The sequence below is a fragment of the Myotis brandtii genome, unplaced genomic scaffold, assembly GCF_000412655.1.
Source record: "Myotis brandtii unplaced genomic scaffold, ASM41265v1 scaffold952, whole genome shotgun sequence".
In the NCBI taxonomy this organism is placed as follows: Eukaryota; Metazoa; Chordata; class Mammalia; order Chiroptera; family Vespertilionidae; genus Myotis; species Myotis brandtii.
Genome location: NW_005371930.1, coordinates 1,003,121 through 1,025,503, shown reverse-complemented (window position 1 = coordinate 1,025,503; position 22,383 = coordinate 1,003,121). Strand labels below are relative to the sequence as shown.

Genomic DNA, 22,383 nt, shown 5'->3' with positions numbered 1-22,383 from the left:
CACCCTGACTGGACTGGGCATGTGCCCTGACCTGGACTCAAACCAGAGACCTTTTGTGCACGGCCTTTTGGTGCACAGACAACCCTCCACTTACTGAGCCTCACCGGCCAGGGTACAATGCCCTTCTTAATTCAGTTTAGATCTATGGACTTTGAGTTAAGAATGATTTTTACATTTTTAAATGGTTGGGGAAAATAAATAAAATTTCATGACATGTGAAAATTATATGAACTTTAAGTATCGGTGTCCATAAAACTAGTTTTATTAGGACACAGCCAGGTAGGTGTTGCCTGAGACTGCCTTTGTGTTACAGCAGCAGAGCTTAGAGGTTGTGACAGAGCCTGTCAGCCCCTCACAGCCTAACGTGTGTCCCTGACCCTTTCCACCCCGCGCAGGGGAGTGGTTAGGGCTGTCAGGGACAGCTGGGGAGTCCTGGGTGTGACAGAAGCGGGAAAAGACTGTCAAAGAGGAGTTGTGAGGTCTGCAAAGATGAATTTCACAATGTTGCCTCGGCTGCTTTTGGCAGGAGATAGAAATGCTTTGTTTTCTGTTTTTGCTCCGTCAGCCCAGTCACATCAGGAGGCAGGGCTTATGGTTTTAATAACAACCAGTGATTGTTACTTTAATCTCTGAACTTGTATGTATTTAATAGTTTTTCTTAGTGACAGTGGTTAAACTACTCTAAACCGCATGTGCCAGTTTTTAATTAAATCTAAGGTATTAGAATAAATCTTTTAGCAAGTGTGAGAGTCTTAGTTGTAGCATTACAATGACTAGCATTTAGTTTCCTTTTCAGGAGGAGGCTCCACCTGATGAATTGACTGTAAAATGTGTATACATATAGTTTATTAGACCTCTCTAACCTGCTAACATGTAATCATGGGTAGTTTTCTTCAATTTTGCTCAAACAAGACTTGCCGAGATTACACCTACAGATCTGTTCAAACTTGAAGGAAATGAAATTCTACCTTTTGTATAATTCAAAAGCTTTTTTTTGGCCTTTTTTGTGTGTAATGTAACATTTCATTTATATGTTGTCTTCAGGGTATGCATTCCTACCTAATAGGAATGTCTAACGGTTGAATTTAATTGTCCTCTTAAGTACTTTCTGAATGAAGTAGCTAAGCTTTTTAAAGTCCTTGTGAATATTTTGTGTTAGTTTGGTTAAAGCAGAAATGACAGCAATTTTTGTTATTAACATTTGTAATATAGGAACGATTGACTGATCGTTACTAGTTATTTCACTGTCGTTAATCATTACACATATTTAGCTGTGCTGTCTTGACAGTGAACTTGGAATTTGCAAACCGAGTACATTTTAACTACTTTGGATCTGTAATGCCAAAAAAGCTTTCTTTCAAGGCCATTTAGAAGGTAAGGAAGTATAGAAGAGTAAAAGCTTTTTGTCCTCATCTGATGGAAGTTGTTAATGTGTCATACTGTATAAAATATTGTGAATAAAATCATAGTTATTTATTCTATGGGTCTGTATCAGCGGCTCTCAACCTGTGGGTCTCGACCTCTTTGGGAGTCGAACAACCCTTTCACAGGGGTCGCCTAAGACCATCGGAAAACACATATATAATTACATATTGTTTTTGTGATTAATCACTATGCTTTAATTATGTTCAATTTGTAACAATGAAATTGGGGGTCACCACAACATGAGGAACTGTATTAAAGGGTTGCGGCATTAGGAAGGTTGAGAACCACTGGTCTAGATGAAAGAGTCTCCCCCAGCCCCTTTATAGAGGGATACAGACATCTAAGAAATAGTCTCTGCTCTCAAGAAATTTCAAATATAGTTAATCGGGTTACAACTCCTCTCCCTCCCCCTTTAAACTTAGCCATTTATTGTATAGTGTAGAAGAGAAATTAGATGTTTGTTAAGTTGCAATCAGAAGATATCTACCTCTTAACATAAGACATTTTTCATGTTTTGGGGTCCAGGACATGTGGCTTTCTTAATGGAAATGGAAGGGGTGAGCCGAGGCCTCAGCAGTTCCCTTTTCCAGGCACTGATTCCACTGCTTGCTCAGGCCTGGTTTCCGAGGGGTTTGGATCACAAGTCAGATGTCACTCTGAGTATGCAAATAGTCTCATCACTTATTTTAAACTTGAATCGAACAGAACAATTAGTGAATGCCAATTCTGGGCCTAAGGATAAAAAAAAAAAAAGTCTCTATTTTGGGGGCGGGGGGGGGGGGGGTTATAGACCAGCTGGGGAGGTAACTGGAAGTGAAGATGATGGATGTTGGTGCTACTGCAGTCTTCTGGACTGAGTGCCAGTGGAGCATGGAGGTGGGAACTGGTTCACTTGGACTAGTGGGGAGTTCCCCCAGGGCTGAGAATGAAGGAGACCCAAAGACTTGCAGGCAGAGAACTGGCTGGGAAGGTGTGGGAAGGGCATTCTGGTGGAACAGACACAGGGTTGCAGGTGCTTGGCATGTTCAGGAGTTCATGGGTGTGCGACCCGGAGACAGGAAAGGACAGTGATCACAACCCTAGCTCCCCCTCTCTCTGACCCACAGATGTGAATTACTGTGTGCCCGATGGATGCTGCCATGGTTCCTCTTGAGTGGCTGGTCATAGTTACTTGGATTCAGGAACCTGTTGATTGACTAGCTCAGTTAAACATTTTTCTTTTGATTGAAAGTGTAATAAATAAAAAAGAAGGCATGGCCCTGGCCAGGTGGCTCAGTTGGTTGGAGCGTCATCCCATGCACTAAAAGGTTGCGGGTTAGATTCCCTTCCCGGTCAAGGCACATACCTAGGTTGCGGGTTCGACCCCTGGTCAGGGTGTGTATGGGAGGCAACCGATTGATGTTTCTTTCCCTTCCTTTCTCTTTAAAATCAATACACATATCCCTGGGAGAGGATTGAAAAGAAAAGAAAGAATGAAAGAAAAAGGCATGGTGCATAAATGACAAATTAACATGTGACATTGGGAATCATCACAGGCCAGTTCATGAATTAATTGTTCTATTGCTGGAACATCAGTTACCCAGTTTTCCTAAGAAAATGCTTTTCTCCTATTGTGTTTAGTCTACCATAGTTTGATTGCAAGCTTTTGCAGTGCTAGATACCAATTTTGAGTAAACTGAATGTGAAGATTTCAGAGTGACATCAGGACGACCTTCACAGTAGGAAGTTGACTCCCATGCCAGAGGTAGCTTGCAAAGGACCAGTTGAAAGAAGACATAATTGCTTCTTTATCACAGGTGTAATACACATATTTTAGCCATCTTACTAGGAAAAAAGAGGCTTTACTGTAGATTATTCAAGTTGCAGAGCTCTGCTTCTATTTGAATGTCAGATTAAATAATAAATTCTTTGTTGTAGAGATCGTGGCAGTCTTTGAAAGGTTTTAACTCTTGGGTATTTTCTTAGCGTATTAAATGTCTGCTGCACTGTATTTTGTATTCCTTAAAGCTTTCCTGAGAGAGTTAGTGAAGGTCTTTTGTGGCAATTGGCACTGAAAACGGCTACTACTGAGCTGCTGCCTACGGGCACTGAGGCAGGTCCGTGTGTGCCCTCGAGCTTTTCCTTTGTCATTTGATCCCAGTCACTGCCATGCTGAGTCAAAGCTTCACTTCACGTTCCACACTTAGAGACGGCTGACTGGGGAGATGCGGGCAAATTATTTTATTTTATGCCTGATTTCTCAATTTTTAATTGATTAATTTACACTCTGCCTCTTTCCAAAAACAAATTTGAAGCACCTGAAAATATAAAAACGATTGAATAAAGTAAAAGATAAGGGAGAGAAGGGAAAGCCAGGTGGGGAAAAATAAGGTTAATACTTGAAGTCATGCCTTGGACTCCATGTTAAAGATGAGCTCTGGATGCTGTGGACATCTTAAAGGAGAGGCTGAGACCATCAGTGTGGTTGTACGAGCTGCCCATGCGATGCACACACACCACCTGGAGTACCAGCGCGCATGGCCCTGAAGCTCAAGGAGGGAGTAGCTCCCCTGGGCGGGAAAGGGGACATGCAGGTCTTCCCGACACTGAGCAAGCCCAGCAGCTGCAGGCGTTTTATGGTCCCTAGTTCTGCATGCATGCGCAGCTCCCTGACGACCTGGCTTAATCCAAAGGTGACGTAGGGGGTTGTGATTGCAGGATGAGGGCAAAAGGAGGAAACACATCTGGTCAATGAATCTGCAAGATCCGTACACTGTCCCCACAGCAGTCCACCTTCTAACGCTGAGATAGATGGCTGGTTCCCGGGGAGTCCGGAATGAGGAAGTTGGCTTGCATTTAGGTGCTGTGTTGTACAAAAAATTCTTACCTTCATAGCTTTGGAATGAGAGTCAGTGCAGGCCCGCTCCTGGCATGAGAGGCATGTGGGAACTGGGTGCCTGAGGGGACAGCTCAAGCTCATTTCTCCCCTGGGCACAGGCTCTTGGTCTCTGTCTCCCTCCCCCGCCTCCCCCCCTCCCCCCCACGTAGTTGAATGACTACGTGCGCGCTGGCACACTCTCTCTCCCTCAGTGTTGCCAGCTTCTCTGTATCTAGAGATGGATCATATATTTGCCTCCCAGGCAGTCAGTCCTCATGACTGGTTTCTGGTAACTGTGCTTTATTGCGCATTGGGTGACAGGCCATGGCTCTGCTCTCTATCTGGAACATGAAATGTAGCGATTCCACTTGGATTAAGGGCAGATCCAGGAGCACGAACAGTCCCTGAAAGTGGGATTGGGCTGTCCTGGGAGTGGAGCACAGGGTCACACGGCCCCCACTGGGACTGGGCTCTGCCAGTAATTGCCCGAGGCCCTGGGCAAGTTGCTCAAAGCCCCCCCCCCTTCAGTTATCTTTAAAATGGAGAGGACAGTGCTGGCTTAATGCAAAGATTAAACGATATAACACATGAAAATGTTGATAAGGACAGTGCCTGGCATGTAGCGCTCAGTGCGTGTAGCTCTTTTATTTTGTGTTGTTAACTAGGGAGCTGGCCCAGGCAGGCCTAGCCCACCTCCCCACCCTCCCAGAAAGAAGGACAGGCTGTGTTCTGAACAGGACGTGGGGAGATTAGGTTATTGTTTTCTGGTTGGTGACAGTTTTGTCCTCTTTCAGGGAAACTGCACCCAGGACCATCTTCCAAAGAGTCCTGGATATCTTGAAGAGATCCGCTCGCACCGTCGAGCTGGCCTGCAGAGACCCGTCCCGCGTGGAGCACCTGGCCTCGAGTCTGCAGCTGATAACAGAATGCTTCCGGTGCCTCCGCAACGCCTGCATCGAGTGCTCCGTGAACCAGAACTCCATCAGGTGGCGTGCTTGTCCTCACCTGTGCTCTGAGAAACCGTTGGGGCATTACAGTGTCACTGGGGGAGAAGGACTCCGGTAGAGAATGGTGTGACCGCCACGGAGTGTGGTTAGCATGGGGGTTCTTTAGGTTTCTCACTTGCATTTATGTGTTTTGAGGCACCTGGTTTTCCACACAGCACACATGGGAACTTAATTCTGAGTCGTTGATCCCAGACTCTGCCTAATGCACATGCAGCTCTGGGCCTCGCTGGTCTTCGCTGTCAGTGCTTTCATTCGTTTCAGTGCTTAAATGAGTGGCCCTTGTGTTTGCTTTGAACAGGGAGCAGGTTTTGTAAAGGTCTAAGATGACCTGTCTTAAGACTCCACTTCCACCTGTTTTATTTATTTTTATTGATTTCAGAGAGGAAGGGATAAGGAGAGAGATAGACACATCAATGATGAGAGAGAATCATTGACCTGCTGCCTCCTGCACGCCCCTTACTGGGGATCGAGCCCACAACCTGGGCATGTGCCCTGACCAGGACTCAAACCGTGACCTCCTGGTTCGTAGGTCAACGCTCAACCACTGAGCCGCGCTGGCCGGGCTCCACCTGTTCTATAACGTGGCTGAAAGCTGAGCAAAAACTGCTCGGTGCTGTGCGCGTTCTTTGACACGTTGCTCTCTCCTCCCAGAACTGAACACCTTTCCTCTTTGATTTTATGGAATCTGCTTTTTATTAAACATTTTTACTTGAGATGAAGTCAGAAGCCTCAAAGAGCACGCTCACCTTTCTTTCCTGGACTTGAGTGTAGACGAGCCTCCGGGCCTCCCTGTCACTGCGGTGATGGGTGCAGTCGGGCTGGTCCAGAAGCCACTTGAGGGGGACGCCCTGCGCTGCCTAGACAGTTCTGATACCTGAGGCTTCGCTGTGATTAATGGGATTTTTAAGATAAAAGGCGAGAGGGAAAAAAGCTGGGGTTGTTTAACTTTAATTCTAAACCCAACCTGCCATCCTTTTGCAGACAAATGGATAGAAACAATTATAATCTTGATAATAATAGTCAACATTTAAAAACATAACTGGTTGTGTGCTGCAAGAGTGGGCCAGGGGCAGGTTTCTTTTGTCTCTTTCTAGGCAGGGGGGCTCTCTCGTGCGAGGGGGGAGGGAGGGGGAGTTAGAGCAGAAACTGGCTGTGGGCTGGCAGGGCTGTCTTAACGCTTGGCCAGCCTCTCAGGAAAGGAAGCGGGCATTCTGCGCGCCTGCCCTAAGCACCAGGTTTTGTAGCTCAAGGACTTGACTTGCAGTGTCTTGTGTAATCCTGAGAACAAATTCAAGAAATAGTATGCTGCAGTGCAACCATAGGCAGTCACACACATCAAAACATATGGTTCCTGCCGACAGGGTCTGTATAGTTATCAGATTGTCTGTGCGATGGCTCCATACTTGTAAAAAAAAAAGAAAAGAAAGAAAAAGAAATAGTATGCTGCTGTTTTCCCATTTTTACAATGGAAGAACTGTGACTCAGAGGTTAAGGAACTTGTCCGAGTCACTCATCACTAAGAGCCCAGGAGCGTTCCTTCTGACTCCAGCCTAGAGCTCAGCTCAGAGCAGCTGCCATAACGAGCCTGAGACACTGACCCTGTTGTGTGTGACTGCCGTCCCTGTAACAGCCCTTGGCCCTGGACAAGGGCCTTCGCCTGAGTACCGGCTTCTCCTGTCTTTCCACAGGGTGAGTTTTAGATGAGATTACTATGTAAAGTGCCTGCTGGTCCCGGGGCACACCGCTCAGCACGTCGTTTCTGCCCCTGCCTGGGGAGCGACCGTACAGTCAATAAACGCTATGTTACTCTCTTGGGAAACAATTCACTTTATTTTCTTTCTTGAGTACAAAAGTAATATATGTAAACTATAAAAATTCAAACGTTACACAAATAAATACTGTGGCAGATAAAACACCAGCGGTCTCCTGGCTGGGCCATGCTCCGTGGTCGTGTTGTCTTTATTTCTTGCAACTTACAGTTGGGTCAGAATGTTCGGTTTCATTTCAACCTGCCCGTAAGTTGCACAAAATAAAGACACCAAGATAGAATTTTGTTAGTTTTCCTGCCTTTTACCTTCTAGATTTATATTTATTTACTGTTGATTTTAAAGGGAAATTCCAACTGTTTAGGGTATCAGCTCAGAATAAAACATTTTCTAGTCAGAAATACAACAAAGATTCTATAAGGCCTTCAAGGCTAACCTTAAACACATTGTATGCGGGTAGTAACAGGTGGCTCTACTACTTACAGTCAAACTTAAAACGTACAAATACGTTTCCGCGTACAATGTGCTGAAGCCAGTTCTGAACCTGTCAAGATTCAGATCACAACCAACATATATTTTCCTGGTGTTTTACTTTAAGTTACTAAAGAGTTAGTCAGAAGGTGTGATGCTACTGAGACTTAGATCTTATCACATCATCTGTATGAACACTGCACTTTGTGTGAATGTGGCTGCTATTTCTCTAGGATGTGTGGAACGGGGCCTAATACGGCCGAGCAGACCATCCGATCATGACAGTTCAGGAAGTGCTCAGAGAACACTGTTGGAAGTGGTTAGCTCTGCATGTAAATGTCACCCAATTGCAGAGGTTGCTGTACTTCTTCTGTAAAGGGCCAGATAATAAGTACTTTAGGCTCCGTGACCTCTGTCAGAATTTCTCATTTCTCTCCTGGTAGTGTGAAGGCAGCCGTACATAATAGGTGAACGAAAGAGCCTGGCCATGTCCCATGATACGTGAAACTAGAAAATGAGTTTTTTTATTCCAAAATACAGCGGTGGGACAGGCATCGGATAACAGTGTTAGCCATTGCCCTTTAAAGTGGAGAGAATGGAAGGGAAGGGGAGTCGCTGGCCCTAAGCAGTTTCAAAATCCAGTTGGGCAAACTCAGGTGTCAAGGCCGGGCATTAAGCCTCCGTGGCTTGAGACTCTGCCCATGGCCCCGCCCTTAGCGTCATCCTTCCTTTTTCTTCAAGGGTAGCACATGTTTGTAGCTGAGTAGTTTTATCAGCCTGTTTTCTACCTGTAGAATTTGGGGAGTCTGACTACCTTTCATTTCATCCTTTCTCTGTGCATTTTGTTCAAGCTGGCAGGGTTTCTACTGGTATAACCTTCTCAAATCCTTTGGGCCTCATATGTAATAGGGATTCACATTAGACAGGAGGGGCTGCCATAGAGCTTTCCTGGGTAATGCCATCTCTCCTGTGTCTGCTGAGGTGACTGAGGTGACACGGAGAGTCCTTCTGGACGCTCAGGAGAACGTTTTCCAGCTTTGAGAGGCTGCCTGCATTTCTGGGCTCGTGGCCTCCCTCCTTGACCCTGACCTTCTCTCTTCCCCTTACAAGCACCCTGTGGTTCAGTTGGCCCCACCTGATACTCCAGGACACTCTTCCCACCTCAGGGTCCTTAATATACTCCTGCTGGGAGTCCCCTCTGCCCTGTGAGGTCACACTCACAGGTGTGGGGAGCTAGTGGGGCTGATTGTTCAATTACAGAAAGCAGCACTACATTCTGAGCTCTTTCTTTGGAGACCATTGTTTTTTCTGCTGGCCATAGGCACTGTCCCCAGCAGGCTCAGCGCTGCTTTTGGATCATGTGAAATGTGGGCTTGGGAACGTGTCTAACTTTGTCTCTTTTAACATCACGATACAGGAACTTGGATACAATCGGCATTGCTGTTGATTTGATTCTTCTTTTTCGGGAACTCCGAGTGGAACAGGAAGCCCTGCTGACAGGTACGTCCAGAAGACTCAGGAATTATTTATGTATTTGAAAAGGGTTTAAAAACTAAACACTGAGTATTAATCATTCATTAAAGCAAATGTTCTCTAACGATGCAGAGAAACTTTATTAGTGGTACCTAAGAATTATCATTTTAAAAGTTTTAGCAACTTCCTTCCTTACCTCTGTGGCTGAGCTGTGTTCCTCCCAATTCACATGGTGAAGTCCTCACCCCCAGTATCTCAGATGTGACTGTATTTGGAGACAGAGCCTTTAAAAAGGTTCATTAAGGTAAAGTGAGGTCGTGTGTGTGGCCCTAATCCAGTGTGACTGGTGTCCATATAAGAAGAGGACGTCAGAACACAGACACACACAGAGGGACGTCCATGTGAGGACACAGGGAGAGAACAGCTGTCTATAAGCCAAGGAGAGAGGCCTCAGAAGGAACCAACCCTGCCCACACCTTCCTCCCACTCCAGCCTCCTGAGCTGTGAGACAGGCATTTTGATTGGTTAAGCCCCCCAGTCTGTGTTGGGTGTGATCCTAAAAGTGACCCCAAGCCCCTGCCCTCAGGGCGCTTACATTCCATGGAGGAGAGCCAGAGGCTGAATGTGTTAGACAAAGAAGGAGTGCGACAGATGGAGGTTAGCTCTGATCGCAATGGCTGCTGATGTGGGATCAGAGGAGAATCCAGCCTCTTACATTGAAGGCCAGGAAGCTTTTCTAGGTTTTTTTGGTTCTTGAACTATTAGCATCAACACTTGCCTTTGAGCGAGGGTTATTATCTTAACATCATGCTTAAAACACATACAATTTTAATATATGGCATATTTACCCAGAGAATTAAAATACTTGATGGGTAAGCCCAAGTCACTTAATAAGAAAATCCCAGTGTAAATATCTGGCTTTTAAAAAGCTGTCCTTAAAATTCTTTTTAGTAAAGAAAGTATAACATAATTCAACAGATACTTCTTTAAATGAGAAATCTCCAGCTATATTTAAAATGATTTATAAATTTATTTATATACAGTTCTTAATGCCTATTTTTATAGAAAGTGAGGCATACTTACCTTCGTGTGAATATGCATGCTGCTGTGGCAAGGTGGGTAGAGAACTGAGGTCATAATCTCTTTCTACAGGCAAGGAAACTGAGGCACGGAGTGCAATAGGCTAAATTAGCTGTTTGAAATGCTGCCTGGCTTGGTTTAATTTTCATTCTATTCTGTGATTTCTTAGTGTTTTTATTTAAAGCTCACTTGTTAAAATTCCTGCATATTCCTATTTGATTTAGAATTCTTCCTTTGGGCCTTTGAATTAAGTTAACTTAAGAATTTACAAAGTGTTTGCTCTCAGTTTTTTTAAACAGCAGTAATTTTTCAAATATTCTCAAGAAATTGATAGGCTGTGGGATTTAGCTGTGAATTGCCTTTAAGATGTTACAAAGTTCTGTTTGTTGCTCTATTTTTTAACAAAACGGAAGCCCCAGTGCTCTTGGGGGATTAGCCATCGGCAGTAAGAGATGGATTTCTCTCTCTTGCATGGAAAGGCAGCTGCGTTTAAGTCTGTGTGGCATGTGATTCAGAGAGAGTTCAGAAGGTGCTGTGGTCTGTAATGGCTGGAAAATACAAACGTCGTAGATAGGGTGTCCCTGGCATCCCGCGAGCTGTGGTGGGCAGCAGGTTTCTGCCGTGACGATGTGCCCCGAAATAAGACGCCTGCAGGAAGTGCCCTGCAAGCAAACGCTGCGATTAAACAGCCATCAGCCCGACCCAGCGCCTCCCTCTGCACGCAGATACTCTGCCCTGAAATTATCCCCTTCCCTCCGCCTCTTCAGCTGTTCCCGTTCTCGTTTTCATCAGAGTATAATATGCTCTTCTGTCTTCCATCTCCCCTCGTCTCCCTCAGTCCGTTATCCCTTTCCTCTGCTCTCCCACCTCTGCTGCAAAGATTTGTTTTTCATTGTTTATAAATGGTAGGAGATTAATATAATAAATGGTAGGAGATTATTTCATCTCACAGGATTAATTTTCTCTTCACTGAAGCAAGCGGATGATCTATCAAATTTAAAGGAGGCGATTTCTGAAACTTTTTATGAACTGGTTTGGATTGATGAGTACATTGGTTGTTTGGTTCTGGGCTTGGCTGCTCACTGATACCCACAGTTAGAGGGACTGGTCTTTACAGACCTGTTTCTGTGAGGTGTGTGAGAGGTGTCCACAATTTAGGTAGCTGCAGTTTATCACCTTAAGTAATTTTTTATTGACATGACGTAAGATAAAAATAACCACTCTGAACTGAGTGGTGGCATTTAGTGCATTCACAGGACTGTACATGTACTAACTCTACCTTGCAAATATTTTTATGACCCCCAAAGGCAACCCTGGGCCCTCTGAGCAGCTGTATTCCATTTCCTACTCCCTGAGCCCCTGGCAACCACCATTCTGCATTTTGTCTGTGGATTTACCTATTCTGGATTTTTCCCATAAATGGAATCATAGAATTATGGGATCTTTTGTGTCTGGCTTTTTTTCTTAGCATAATGTTTTTTTGAGGTTCATTCATATTGTAGCATGCATCAGAACTTTATCTTTTTATGCCTGAACAATTCCATTGAATGCTCAGATCACATTTTCTTTAGCCATTCATTCATTGATGACTGTTTGGGTTGTTTCCACCATTTCGCTATTGTGCCACCTATAAATACATGCATGTACATGTATTTGTCTGAGTACCTGCTTCCAGTTCCTTTGGGTATATACTCAGGAGTGGAATTGCTGGGTTGATTTTATGTTTAAACTAGAGTCCCGGTGCACGAAATTTGTACACGGGCAGGGTCCCTAGGCCTGGCCAGCGATCAGGGGTGACCAGTGGGGCGATCAGGAGATCCCCCCCCCCCCGCTCCCCTGCTGGCACCCACTTTGGCCAGTCTGGAGCCGCCCGCTTGCCAGCCCTGTCCCCTGCCACTGGTTGGGGCCTGTGGGCTGGGGGTAGCTCCTGCATTGAGTACCTGTCCCCTGGTGGTCAGTGCGTGTCATAGCAACCAGCCGTTCCACCGGTCTTTCAGCTGTTCAGTTGATTTGCATATTAGGCTTTTATGATACAGGATTTTTTAAAAATATATATTTTATTGATTTTTTACAGAGAGGAAGGGAGAGGAATAGAGAGTTAGAAACATCGATGAGAGAGAAACATCGATCAGCTGCCTCCTACACACCCCCCACTGGGGATGTGCCCGCAACCAAGGTACATGCCCTTGACTGGAATCGAACCTGGACCTTTCAGTCTGCAGGCTGATGCTCTATCCACTGAGCCAAACCAGTCAGGGATATGATACAGGATTTTTAAGGAACTGCTAGATTTTTCCACAGCAGCTGAGCCATTTTACATTTTCTCCAACGATGTTCAAGGTTCCAGTTTCTCCACATCCTGGCCAACATTTCTTTTCTTTTCTTTAGATTATGATCATCCTGGTGGGTGTGAAATAGTCTCCCATTGTAGTTTTGATTTGCATTTCTCTAATGATTAATGATGTTGAATATCTTATGTGCTTGTTGGTTGTCAATCTTCTTTGGGGAAGTGTCTATTCAAGTCCTTGGCCCAGTTTTTAATTGGGTTGTTTGCCTTTTTCTTGTCAGTTACTTATACACTGAGTGGCCAGATTATTATGACCACCTGATGTTTGTAGGCAAATTAGCTATAATTTCGCTCTGAAGTTGCTAGAGGGCCAGACCATTATAAATAGGGAAGCAGGTTGTTTACCACGACAGTAGAAGTGATTTTTTTCTGAAGATATCGGTAAACAGTGCGACTTAACAGCCTTTGAACGTGGGATGGATACACACACACGCACACACACACGCACACTCTGAGTGGCCAGATTATTATGACCACCTGACGTTTGTAGGCAAATTAGCCGTACACTGCATCGTATAGGATATGGAAGCCGAAGGCCTGTTCAAACACCTTTGCTGTCTGCAGTTACCAAGATAAAACGTCTCCAGTTCGCACAGGAACACAAGGATTGGACAGTCAAGCATTGGAAAAAAGTCATGTGGCCCGATGAATCACGTTTCCAGTTGCATCATGCAGATGGCAGAGTGAGAATTTGGTGGAAACAGCATGAAAACATGCACCCCACATGCATGAGTATAACCCTTCAAGCTGGTGGGGGCAGTGTTATGGTTTGGGGCATGTTTTCCTGGCGTGATTTAGGCCCTTTAATTTGTGTGGAACAATGTCTGAATAGCACAACATACCTAAGTATCGTTGCTGATCAAGTTCATCCTATCATGTTGATGACATATCCCAATGGAGATGGCTTCTTCCAACAAGACAATGCTCAATGCCACAGTGCTTGTATTGTGCAGGAGTGGTTTCAAGAACATGAGGGAGACTTTACCTTGATTAGGTGGCCCCCACAATCACCAGATCTCAATCCAATTGAGCATTTGTGGGACGAAGTTAAACTCGCATCACCTTTCAACATCTCATGGAGTCAATGCCAAGAAGAATCGCTGCAGTATTGAAGGGAAAAGGTGGCCCAACGAAGTACTGATGGGGTGGTCATAAGAATCTGGCCACTCAGTGTATATTATGGATACTAGAAATTGTGTGGAATTTATAGGTCCTTTTGGGGAGAATTGCCATGTTAATGATAGTGTCTTCCAGTCTGTGAGTATGGAGCATGTATTTATTTAGGTCTTTAATGTTTTAGTTGTATCCATTTCAGGTAGACAACTTATGCTTGTAGGCCGAGTTGCAAGGCTACTAGAGGCAAGGAGGAAAGCAAGCTAAGTTTTCTCGCTACCTTCCTGAAAAAGGAAGCTACGAATATTACTGAATTTTATTTCAAGTAATTTCATTCAAGAATGAAGTTTGTATTCAACAATGAAACTTTAGAAGTATTTATAGTATGTTAGTTCAAACCTAATGCAAATCTTTTAAAAGGTGTTCTGGTTCCTAATAAAGTTCTTATACTATTTTTTGACTGTTTCTCTGTGAGAACCTTATGCTTGGTAGAATTTTAGCAGGGTATCTGTGCCAGTTTTGTAACCACTTTTGAGGTAAGAACTATAATTACATTGTCAAAATAATATTTAGAGTATTATTTTCAGAGAATAATTACAGTGGTGTGATGAATATATTATGCTCATCACATTTTGTGTAAACACAAGCATGAGTTATTTTAATTGAGTTATTGGTGTTATTTTTGGCTTTTATTCTTTTCTAATCTGTAAAAATAATGTTGGGATTTTTGAGGGACTTGGTAACATTTGCAGTATTTACATAAAGATCACTTGATAAGCTGTTTGGTAAAAGTAAACTGTCATTTGTCCGTGTCTGGAGTTTTCTGTTCTTGTTTCTGGGACATCTTTAAACCTTGCCTTCCCAGAATTGTGTTCTGATTCACAGTGCTAAGTTCCAGTTGCCTGGTGACTTGTTGGGTCAGTTGGCTTTCGGACCAACTTATGTTGTTGCCCTATTTAATGTGTTCACTTTCACAAAGTTTGAGTGTTAGTATTCTAAAATACTCAGTAGGAATATGTCATTTAAGTTATGACTTATCTTAAGGTTAAAAATGAAGAGTTTTTTTTATTATAAGCATGTTATAATTTTACTAGAGGCCCAGTGCATGAAAATTCATGCACTGGAGGGGGGTCCCTCAGCCCGGCCTGCCCCCTCTTACAGTTCGGGAGCCCTTGGGGGCGGGAGGGGATCAGGGGATGGCGACGCCCCATCACACCTCTGCTACTGCCACTGCCAGCAGCGCAAGCCTCGGCTGGCCCTGGTCACCTGAATCTTGGGCAGCCCTGGGCGGCTGGGGGGCTGAGGGGACTGGGCGCCGCCATCTTGTGGCTGTGGGAGCCGCCATCTTTGAGGGCGGGGCAATCAATTAGCATATTCCCTCATTGGCTGTGGAAGCTGCCATCTTTGAGGGCGGGGCAGGTAATTAGCATATTCCCTCCTTATTGGCTGTGGGCACCACCATCTTTGTACATGAGGCTCAATTAGCACGTTCCCTCTTTATTAGATAGGATTATAGAATAATTTTAAAAAATTCCAAAAAGTCGAAAGAAAAATAATCATCATTATCTATGCAGACTACATTAAACAAACAGTTATTTTTTCAGTCATTTTTCAGTACTTGTATGTATGGGTAGGGATGTGTATGTGCAGTTTTGTACCCTGCATCCTTGTTTTAGATAGTAATATTAACTTAATTCATCTTTGAGGTTTTTGGCTCATCATTTTCATTGTATACTTTTTAAATTTCAGTGTTTTGATTTTTGGCCTCAGTTTTGCAATTCTCGTTGAACCACCAGCTGTTGGGCCAGTCTGAGTAAGTGAATAGTGTGGCATGTTACTCACCTAGCCTTTCATCATTTCAGCGGCTCTGCCTTGGAGGTTTGGAGCCAGCAGCCAGGTGCTCAGCCAGGGTTTAGGCAACAGGGTTTAAAGGGAAGGCACAGGCTCTGACCCGGGAAAGTCCAAGGTCAGAGGACGGCAGCTCTGGGGCTGGATTGGCAGGCAGCTTGTCTTCCAGCAAAGCAGAGCTAGAAAGCGTAAGGGCTGTGGAAGTTCACTGCCCTGGGAACTGTCTCCTGGTTGATGCCCGGAGGGAATTCCTTTAATGGAGCAAAATCTTTCCACTCAGATTCTCCGGTGGCCTTTGGCCTTCCATGCTCAGCCTTAACTCCTGTCTCCAGGAAGGGCACCGCTGTTTGCCAGCTGTACTGACACCACTTACAACTTCATGTCCTGAGTAAGTCAGTGACCACTTGAACTTTGGCCTCCTCTGTGTAAAGGGGGGAGAATCTTAGTACCTCCCTTACTGTAGGTTGTCATGGCTGCAGGGAGGGAGCTTTAAAGCGCTCCTGACACGGTCCTGGTGTGGGACAGGCTGGTTGTCAGCTGTGCAGGAGCTCATCACCAGGGAAGCGCTGCAGGCGGCTGCTGTGGTACCTGGAGCCCCGGGAAGAAATCCTGCCCCCCCCCACCCCCCACCCCCCGCCAGTGGAGACATTGAAGGGCCCAGCTTTTCTTTTGCAGAGCAGGCACTGGAGGGGTTATTTGGAGCCGAGAGTTACTGATAGATAACTGGTATCCACTCAAAAACACGGAGCACCCAGTCTGGGGGGCAGGCTCCTGGAGGCTGGGGTGCAGAGCCTGTAGCGCCTTGCTCTCCTGACCCATCACACCCTCACGACACTGCGGTATTTCCTGACTGTGTCTTTCGCAGTCTGGTGGGGATGTAGTAGTTGAGCCTCATGCTTTCCCCATGGGGGTGAGCACTGTTCACGTGTGTTGTGTGTGTGTATTTGCCTTTTGGCTATTCTACTGTATTAAGTGTTTTTTGAGTTCTTGATTTTTTGGGCCTATTTTTCTACTGGATTGTTTGTCTTTTTGAATGATTTCTAAGAGCTCTTTTAATGTGCTCTGTACATGAAGCTGCTTCAGTTATGTGCTCCGTGTCTTCCTATTTTAGGGTTAGTTTTCTTTGTTGTTTTTTGTGGTATCTTGAGGAAAAAAAATGTTCTTAAGTTTAATGTAGTCTATTAATATAATATAGTTTTTTAATATTTTCCTTTATGGATATTATTTTATGTTTGGTTTTAAAGTCTTTCTTAACAGAGTTATTGTTTTAAAAACCTTTCTATTTGGACTTCTTTGCATTTAGGTTAGTACATGGAATGGCATTTTCTGTGTTGTGTGAACACGGAGTCCAGTTTCCATTTTTTCGTACTGATGCCCAGTTGTCCCAGTATTATTTTTGAAAAGACTGTCTCTTACTCAGTTATCTGCTGTTACATCCCTGTTAATCACATGTCAACGTAGGTTTGAGTCTTTCTTATCCTGTTCTGTCCTATTGCTTTATCTCTTCCTGCCCCAGGACCACACTGTCTCACCACAGGGCTCACTGTCTTGTGAAAACAAATCCTCTCACTGCTTTGAACAGCATCTCAACTATGCTTGGCCCTTTGTATCATCACACAAATTTTAAAATCATATCGTCAGATTACATAGACACACAAACACATCTTCCGGTGTGTGAAATTATACACACACACACACACACACACACACACACACACACACCCTCACCCTGCTGTGATTCAGACTGGAATTGCATTTAATCTCTAGTCCTGTAATCTGTGAACATGGTATAATTCTTACTTAAATTTGTTCTACTTTAATATTTTCTATGTAGATTAGAAATGACATTTCATCTCGAGGGGTAAAATGACAGTTCTGCTTCTCCTTTTCCACTCCTTGGGCTTCATGTCTTGGTCTTGCTGACAGATTTCAGTGCCATGTTGACTAGGAACGGGAACAGCAGGGCTGTCGACCCGTTCCCTCCAGAAGGAACACTCTTTGTCTGCAGTCGGCAGGTAATTATACTGTGTGCTATGGGTTTTCGTTGATACTTATTTTTAGGTTAAAGAAGGCCCCTTCTATTCTTAGGTGACTAAGAGTTTTTTTGTTTTGTTTTAAATTATGAGTGGGTGTTAACTTTCATCAAATCTGTTTTCTACAGGATTTGAGATGATCAGATGATTTTGTCCTTTGCAGGTTAATATGGTCAGTTATAAATTTTGATTTCTAATGTTAAAGCTGCTTTCAAGGCAGGTGTAAATTCAACTTTGTCATGTGATTTGCTTCCGGAGCCTTTTGTTAGAGGATTGTTTCGTGCCAGGGGTGTGACTTCCTTTTTGATTCTGTCCTTGTTCCGATTGGGGTCTCAGTGATGCTGGCCTCAGAACGCTGGCTTGGGAGTCGCCTCCCTCTTTCTGTAGGAGTTCTCTGGGAGAGCTGTGTAAACTGGAATTACTCTTTCCTTGAATGTGAACTGGCCACATTTTGGTCTGGGGTTTTCTTTTTGGGAAAATATTTGACTACTGATTCAATTTCCTTAATGGTTAGAGGACTCTTCAGGTTTTTCCTGAATATTTTACGGAATTTTTTACAGAGTCCGTTTTTGTTAGTTATATTCTCGGGTTTCGGTTATTTTATTTACATTTTCAAATATTTTGGCATAATATTATTTAAGATATTAAGATATCATTTGTAATATCTTACGGTTTTCTTTTTTTTTATGTTGCAAGATCTTGGCAGTCCCCTCCTTTTCATTTCTGAAAGTTTTCTTTGTTATTTGTGCCCTTTCTCTCTTCTGATCAGTCTTCCCAAAGGTTGATCAGTATTGAGCTTCTTGATGAAATCAGTTTGGGTTTGTTGATATTCTCTTCTTTTTGATTGTTTTCAATTTGAGTAATTTCTTGCTCTTCATCTTTAATTTTCTTCATTTTGGGGTATTATTTTGCTATTGTATAGTTTCTGGAAAAGAATGCTTATTTAGCTCATTTATTTTCATTGCTTATCTTTCCCAGCATATGCATTTTAAAGCTACAGATTTCCCTCTGTTCCATTTTAGTTGCATCTCAAAGTTTTAGTGTGCAGTATTTTTAACATTCGGTTAAAATATTTTATTTGCGTTATGATTTCTTTTTTGTCCCTATGGGTTATTTAGAACTATATCTCCTATTTTAAACTATGGGGTGTGCTAATCATTTGGGGGATTTATTTTTAGTACACAGTGAGCATTATTCATATATTAATTCTTTAAATTTGTTGAGATTGTCATTTCCTCTGTTATATGGTGAAATATTGTCTTACAGTATGCAAATATCCTTGGGAAGACTGCATATGCTGCAGATTTTTAAATTCCCTTTTTATTAATTAAGTTCACATATAACTACCGAGTCGAGTTTCTGATAAGCTTGAGGTAACACTCAGACCATATTGGGTTGCCGCAATCACAGGGATTCATCCAGAATTGCGATTCTTTATAATTGTGTGACTTTGGTCATGTTACTGATAACTTGTGAGGGTCTTGGTTTCTTGTGCTCTCTAATGTGTATAAACATACCTGTCTCAATAGTAAGATTCTTATAAGGATTTACACATTAAGTATTCAAGGTTTCCATTTAGAGCAGCGGTTCTCAACCTGTGGGTCGCGACCCCTTTGGGGATCGAATGACCCTTTCACAGGGGTCGCCTAAGACCATCAGAAAACACATATATAATTACATATTGTTTTTGTGATTAATCACTATGCTTTAATTATTTTCAATTTGTAACAATGAAATTGGGGGTCACCACAACATGAGGAACTGTATTAAAGGATCGCGGCGTTAGGAAGGTTGAGAACCACTGATAGTCTCTGGCTATAGAACCAAACACGTTTTAATTTGAAATTTGTAAATCTGACTTTTTAAGCTGTTTATCAAGTCCATATTATGTGCTGTTAAGAGAGGGTGGCCCAGTGAGCACTGAGTGTGGTCCCTACTACAGGCTCACACTTAGTGAGCTCACAGCTCATCCTTACAGCAGCTCTGCAAACAGATACTGTTAGCACCATTAGCTGATGAGGAAGTTGCATCTGACTACAGTTAAGTAACTTGTGCAGGTTCACACTAAAAGTTGGGAATTGAACTTAGGTCTCTTTTTTTGTGTCACTAAATAGTTTTATTTACTGTTATTCTTTCTTTTTTTTTTTTTAATAAAGTTTATTTTTCAGAGCAGTTTTAGGTTCACAGCAGAATTGAGAAGGTACAGAGGTTTCTCATGTGTTTCTTGCCCCCACACTTGCACAGCCTTTCCCACCAACATCTGGCACCAAAGTAGTTCATTTGTTACAATTGATGAGCCTCCACCGACACATCATGTCACCCGGAAAGTCCGTGGTTTACACTCGGTTCGCTCTGGGTGTGGGGACAAATGTGTGATGACATGTACCCACCACGACAGTGCGATGAAGAACAGTGTCACTGCCCTGAAGTCCTCTATGTCCCACCTCCTCCTCCCTCCCTCCCCTAACCCCTGGCAACCGCTCATCTTTTCACCGTCTCCATAGTTTGGCCTTTTCCAGAATGTGGAGCGGTTGGAAACATACACTATGTAGCCCCTTCAGATGGGCTTCGCTCACGGAGTCACATGCAGCGAAGTTTCCTCTGTGTCTCCACGGCTTGCTAGCTCATTCCTTTTTAGCTCTGAATGCTGTTCCATTGTCTGGATGCAACATCGTTCATCAGGTCACTTCCTGAAGGACACCTTGGCTGCTTCCCAGTTTTGACAGTTACAAAGAAAGCTGCTGTAACCGTTTGTGTGGACACAGCTTTCAGTGCCTGTAGGTAAATGCCGAGGAGCATGGTTGCTGGACCGCATGCCAAGAGTATGTTTAGTTTTGTAAGAAACCACCAAACTGTCTTTCAAAGTGGCTGCCCCGCGTGCGTTCTCCCAGCACTGAGGGGCGTTCCTGCCTCTCCCGTCCTCACCAGCTCTGTCAGCAGCATTCTAGATTTTGTCCAGCATTTTGCACTTTTATTTGATGAAATATTCTAAACACATCAGCAAGGTTGTCAATAAGTCATATTCAATTCTTTTAAATACCAGTATACTGATGTTTTTGTTTGTATTATAATTATCCAATTTAATTGTGGATTTTCCTCTTTATACTCTGTCAATTTTTCTTTTACTTATATATTTGAGGCCATGTTATTGGGTCATTCCGATTTAAAATTGTTATATCTTCCTGGTGAATTAAGTCATTCTGAAATGACTTTATAAAAATCTTCAGTAATGCTTTTTGCCTTAAGCATTAGCCTTAAGGTTTATTATGTCTGATTTTATATGGTCTATGATGTTCTTTTTAGAATGGTATTTGTCCAGTATATCTTTTTTTTTTAAATCATTTTTACCATGCTTTAACTATAAAAACTCTAGTCTAAGAGTAACTTTTTAAAAATTAGAGCACATATTCCATGGTTAACTTAATTACAGGTATATGTGTTGACATTGATAATCTTTTCCAGAAGTTAGTTAACTTTGTAGAGTGCATTGTTTTGTAAGGCATTTAATATTCATGTCATGTGCAAAGTTTCCTGTGACCAGACACCGTCATTGTTAAAAAAAGATAACAGAAACTTCCTATTTAAAAATGTTGGGAATTTCTTACTAAGATGACTTTATTCATTATGTTAAAATTTCTAAAAACCATACATCTTTTTTATTCATAAATTCTCAGCTTTTCGCTGTGGCTTGCAGTTCTTAGGCAATATTGCCTCACGGAATGAAGATTCCCAGGCTATCGTGTGGGTGCACGCTTTCCCGGAACTCTTCTTGTGAGTATATTGCTGAGTTCTTATAATTTCTGAGAAAATTGTGGTTATATCATTCCATTTACATGAAGCTCAAAAACAGGAAAAGTGAACCTTTGCTCATGGAAATGAGGATAGTGGTTTTCTTGGTGAGTGGCGGCGGGTTCAGTACCAGCTGAGAGAGGGCACGAGCCAGTCTCCTGGGGTTCGGGAGTGTTCTGCACCCTCATCCGGGTGGTAGTTGCGTAGGTGTATTCATGTCTCAAATGCATTGATTTGTGTCTTTTGTTGTGTGTCAGTTTCACTTTAAGAAATTAAAAGTTTGGGTTAAAATGAGAAATATTGTCCTTAGCGGACACTGTAATTTATAAGAAAAAGCCATAAAACATTGAGTTGTGGGCAGTGGGTTAATCATTCATGTGTCTGGGCACTTCCTGTGTGCTCGGCACAGTGCTGGCAGATGTGGAGAATGTTAGTGTGGGTACCAGCCCGCCCCCAGCTTGGTTCAGGGTACTTTTCCTGGTGGTCTTCTACTTTGTTTGAGCAGCTCTGTTAGTTCGTAAGAATTTGAGCATTGAGTGCAAAGGTGAACAAGTGATGGGGCAGGAAGGGAAGGGAAAAGCAGTGTCTGGGAGTGGAGGCCTGGTGTCTCATCCTGGCTGTGTTGCCACTGAATGGGGTGACTTTGGTGGTGGCAACGTGTAAGCAGAGCAGCTGCTGTTCGTATGTCCTGAGCTGGGCATTTCTGCACATTCTCCCTGTTCTGTGCCCAGCCCTGGGGGTAAGTTGCTGTCCATGTTTGGGCAGATGAGGGAACTGGAGCTTAGTGCTGGTAAACATAACCCCTCGCTGCCTAAATTCTTCCCTGGTTGCATACATTTTTCTGGGTCACTTGGAAAGTGTGGTGTTTGCATCAGATAATCCTCATGTTCCTTCTCGTGCCCTGAGTATAACTGTCACTCAAAGATAAGTAGAGTTGGAGGCATATATATACCTGTTATCTGTATGATCCTATCTAATAAAAGACAAAAAGGGTAATTGACCGTACCTTCGCTACACTTCCCATAGGCTAATCAGGGCAATATGCAAATTAACTGCCAAGAAAGATGGCCGTTAACCGCCAACAAAGATGGCCGTTAATTTGCATACGTAGGTGCCAAGCAACGGAGTGAAGCTGGCTGGCCCCAGGCAGGAGCAGCGAGCAAAGGCCGGCGTG

General features: G+C 43.4%; 1 protein-coding gene across 1 annotated transcript in view; it reads left to right on the top strand.

Moving 5' to 3' along the window:
• The first annotated feature begins 3,941 nt into the window (after positions 1-3,941).
• The window catches only part of ATXN10 (ataxin 10), a 103,283-nt gene continuing 84,841 nt past the window's right edge, over positions 3,942-22,383 (top strand). The window contains exons 1-4 of the mRNA XM_014533167.1: positions 3,942-4,097; positions 5,036-5,268; positions 8,944-9,026; positions 21,095-21,191. Of these exons, the coding sequence (XP_014388653.1) occupies positions 3,942-4,097; positions 5,036-5,268; positions 8,944-9,026; positions 21,095-21,191 (569 nt within the window). The remainder of the gene's footprint in view (positions 4,098-5,035; positions 5,269-8,943; positions 9,027-21,094; positions 21,192-22,383) is intronic.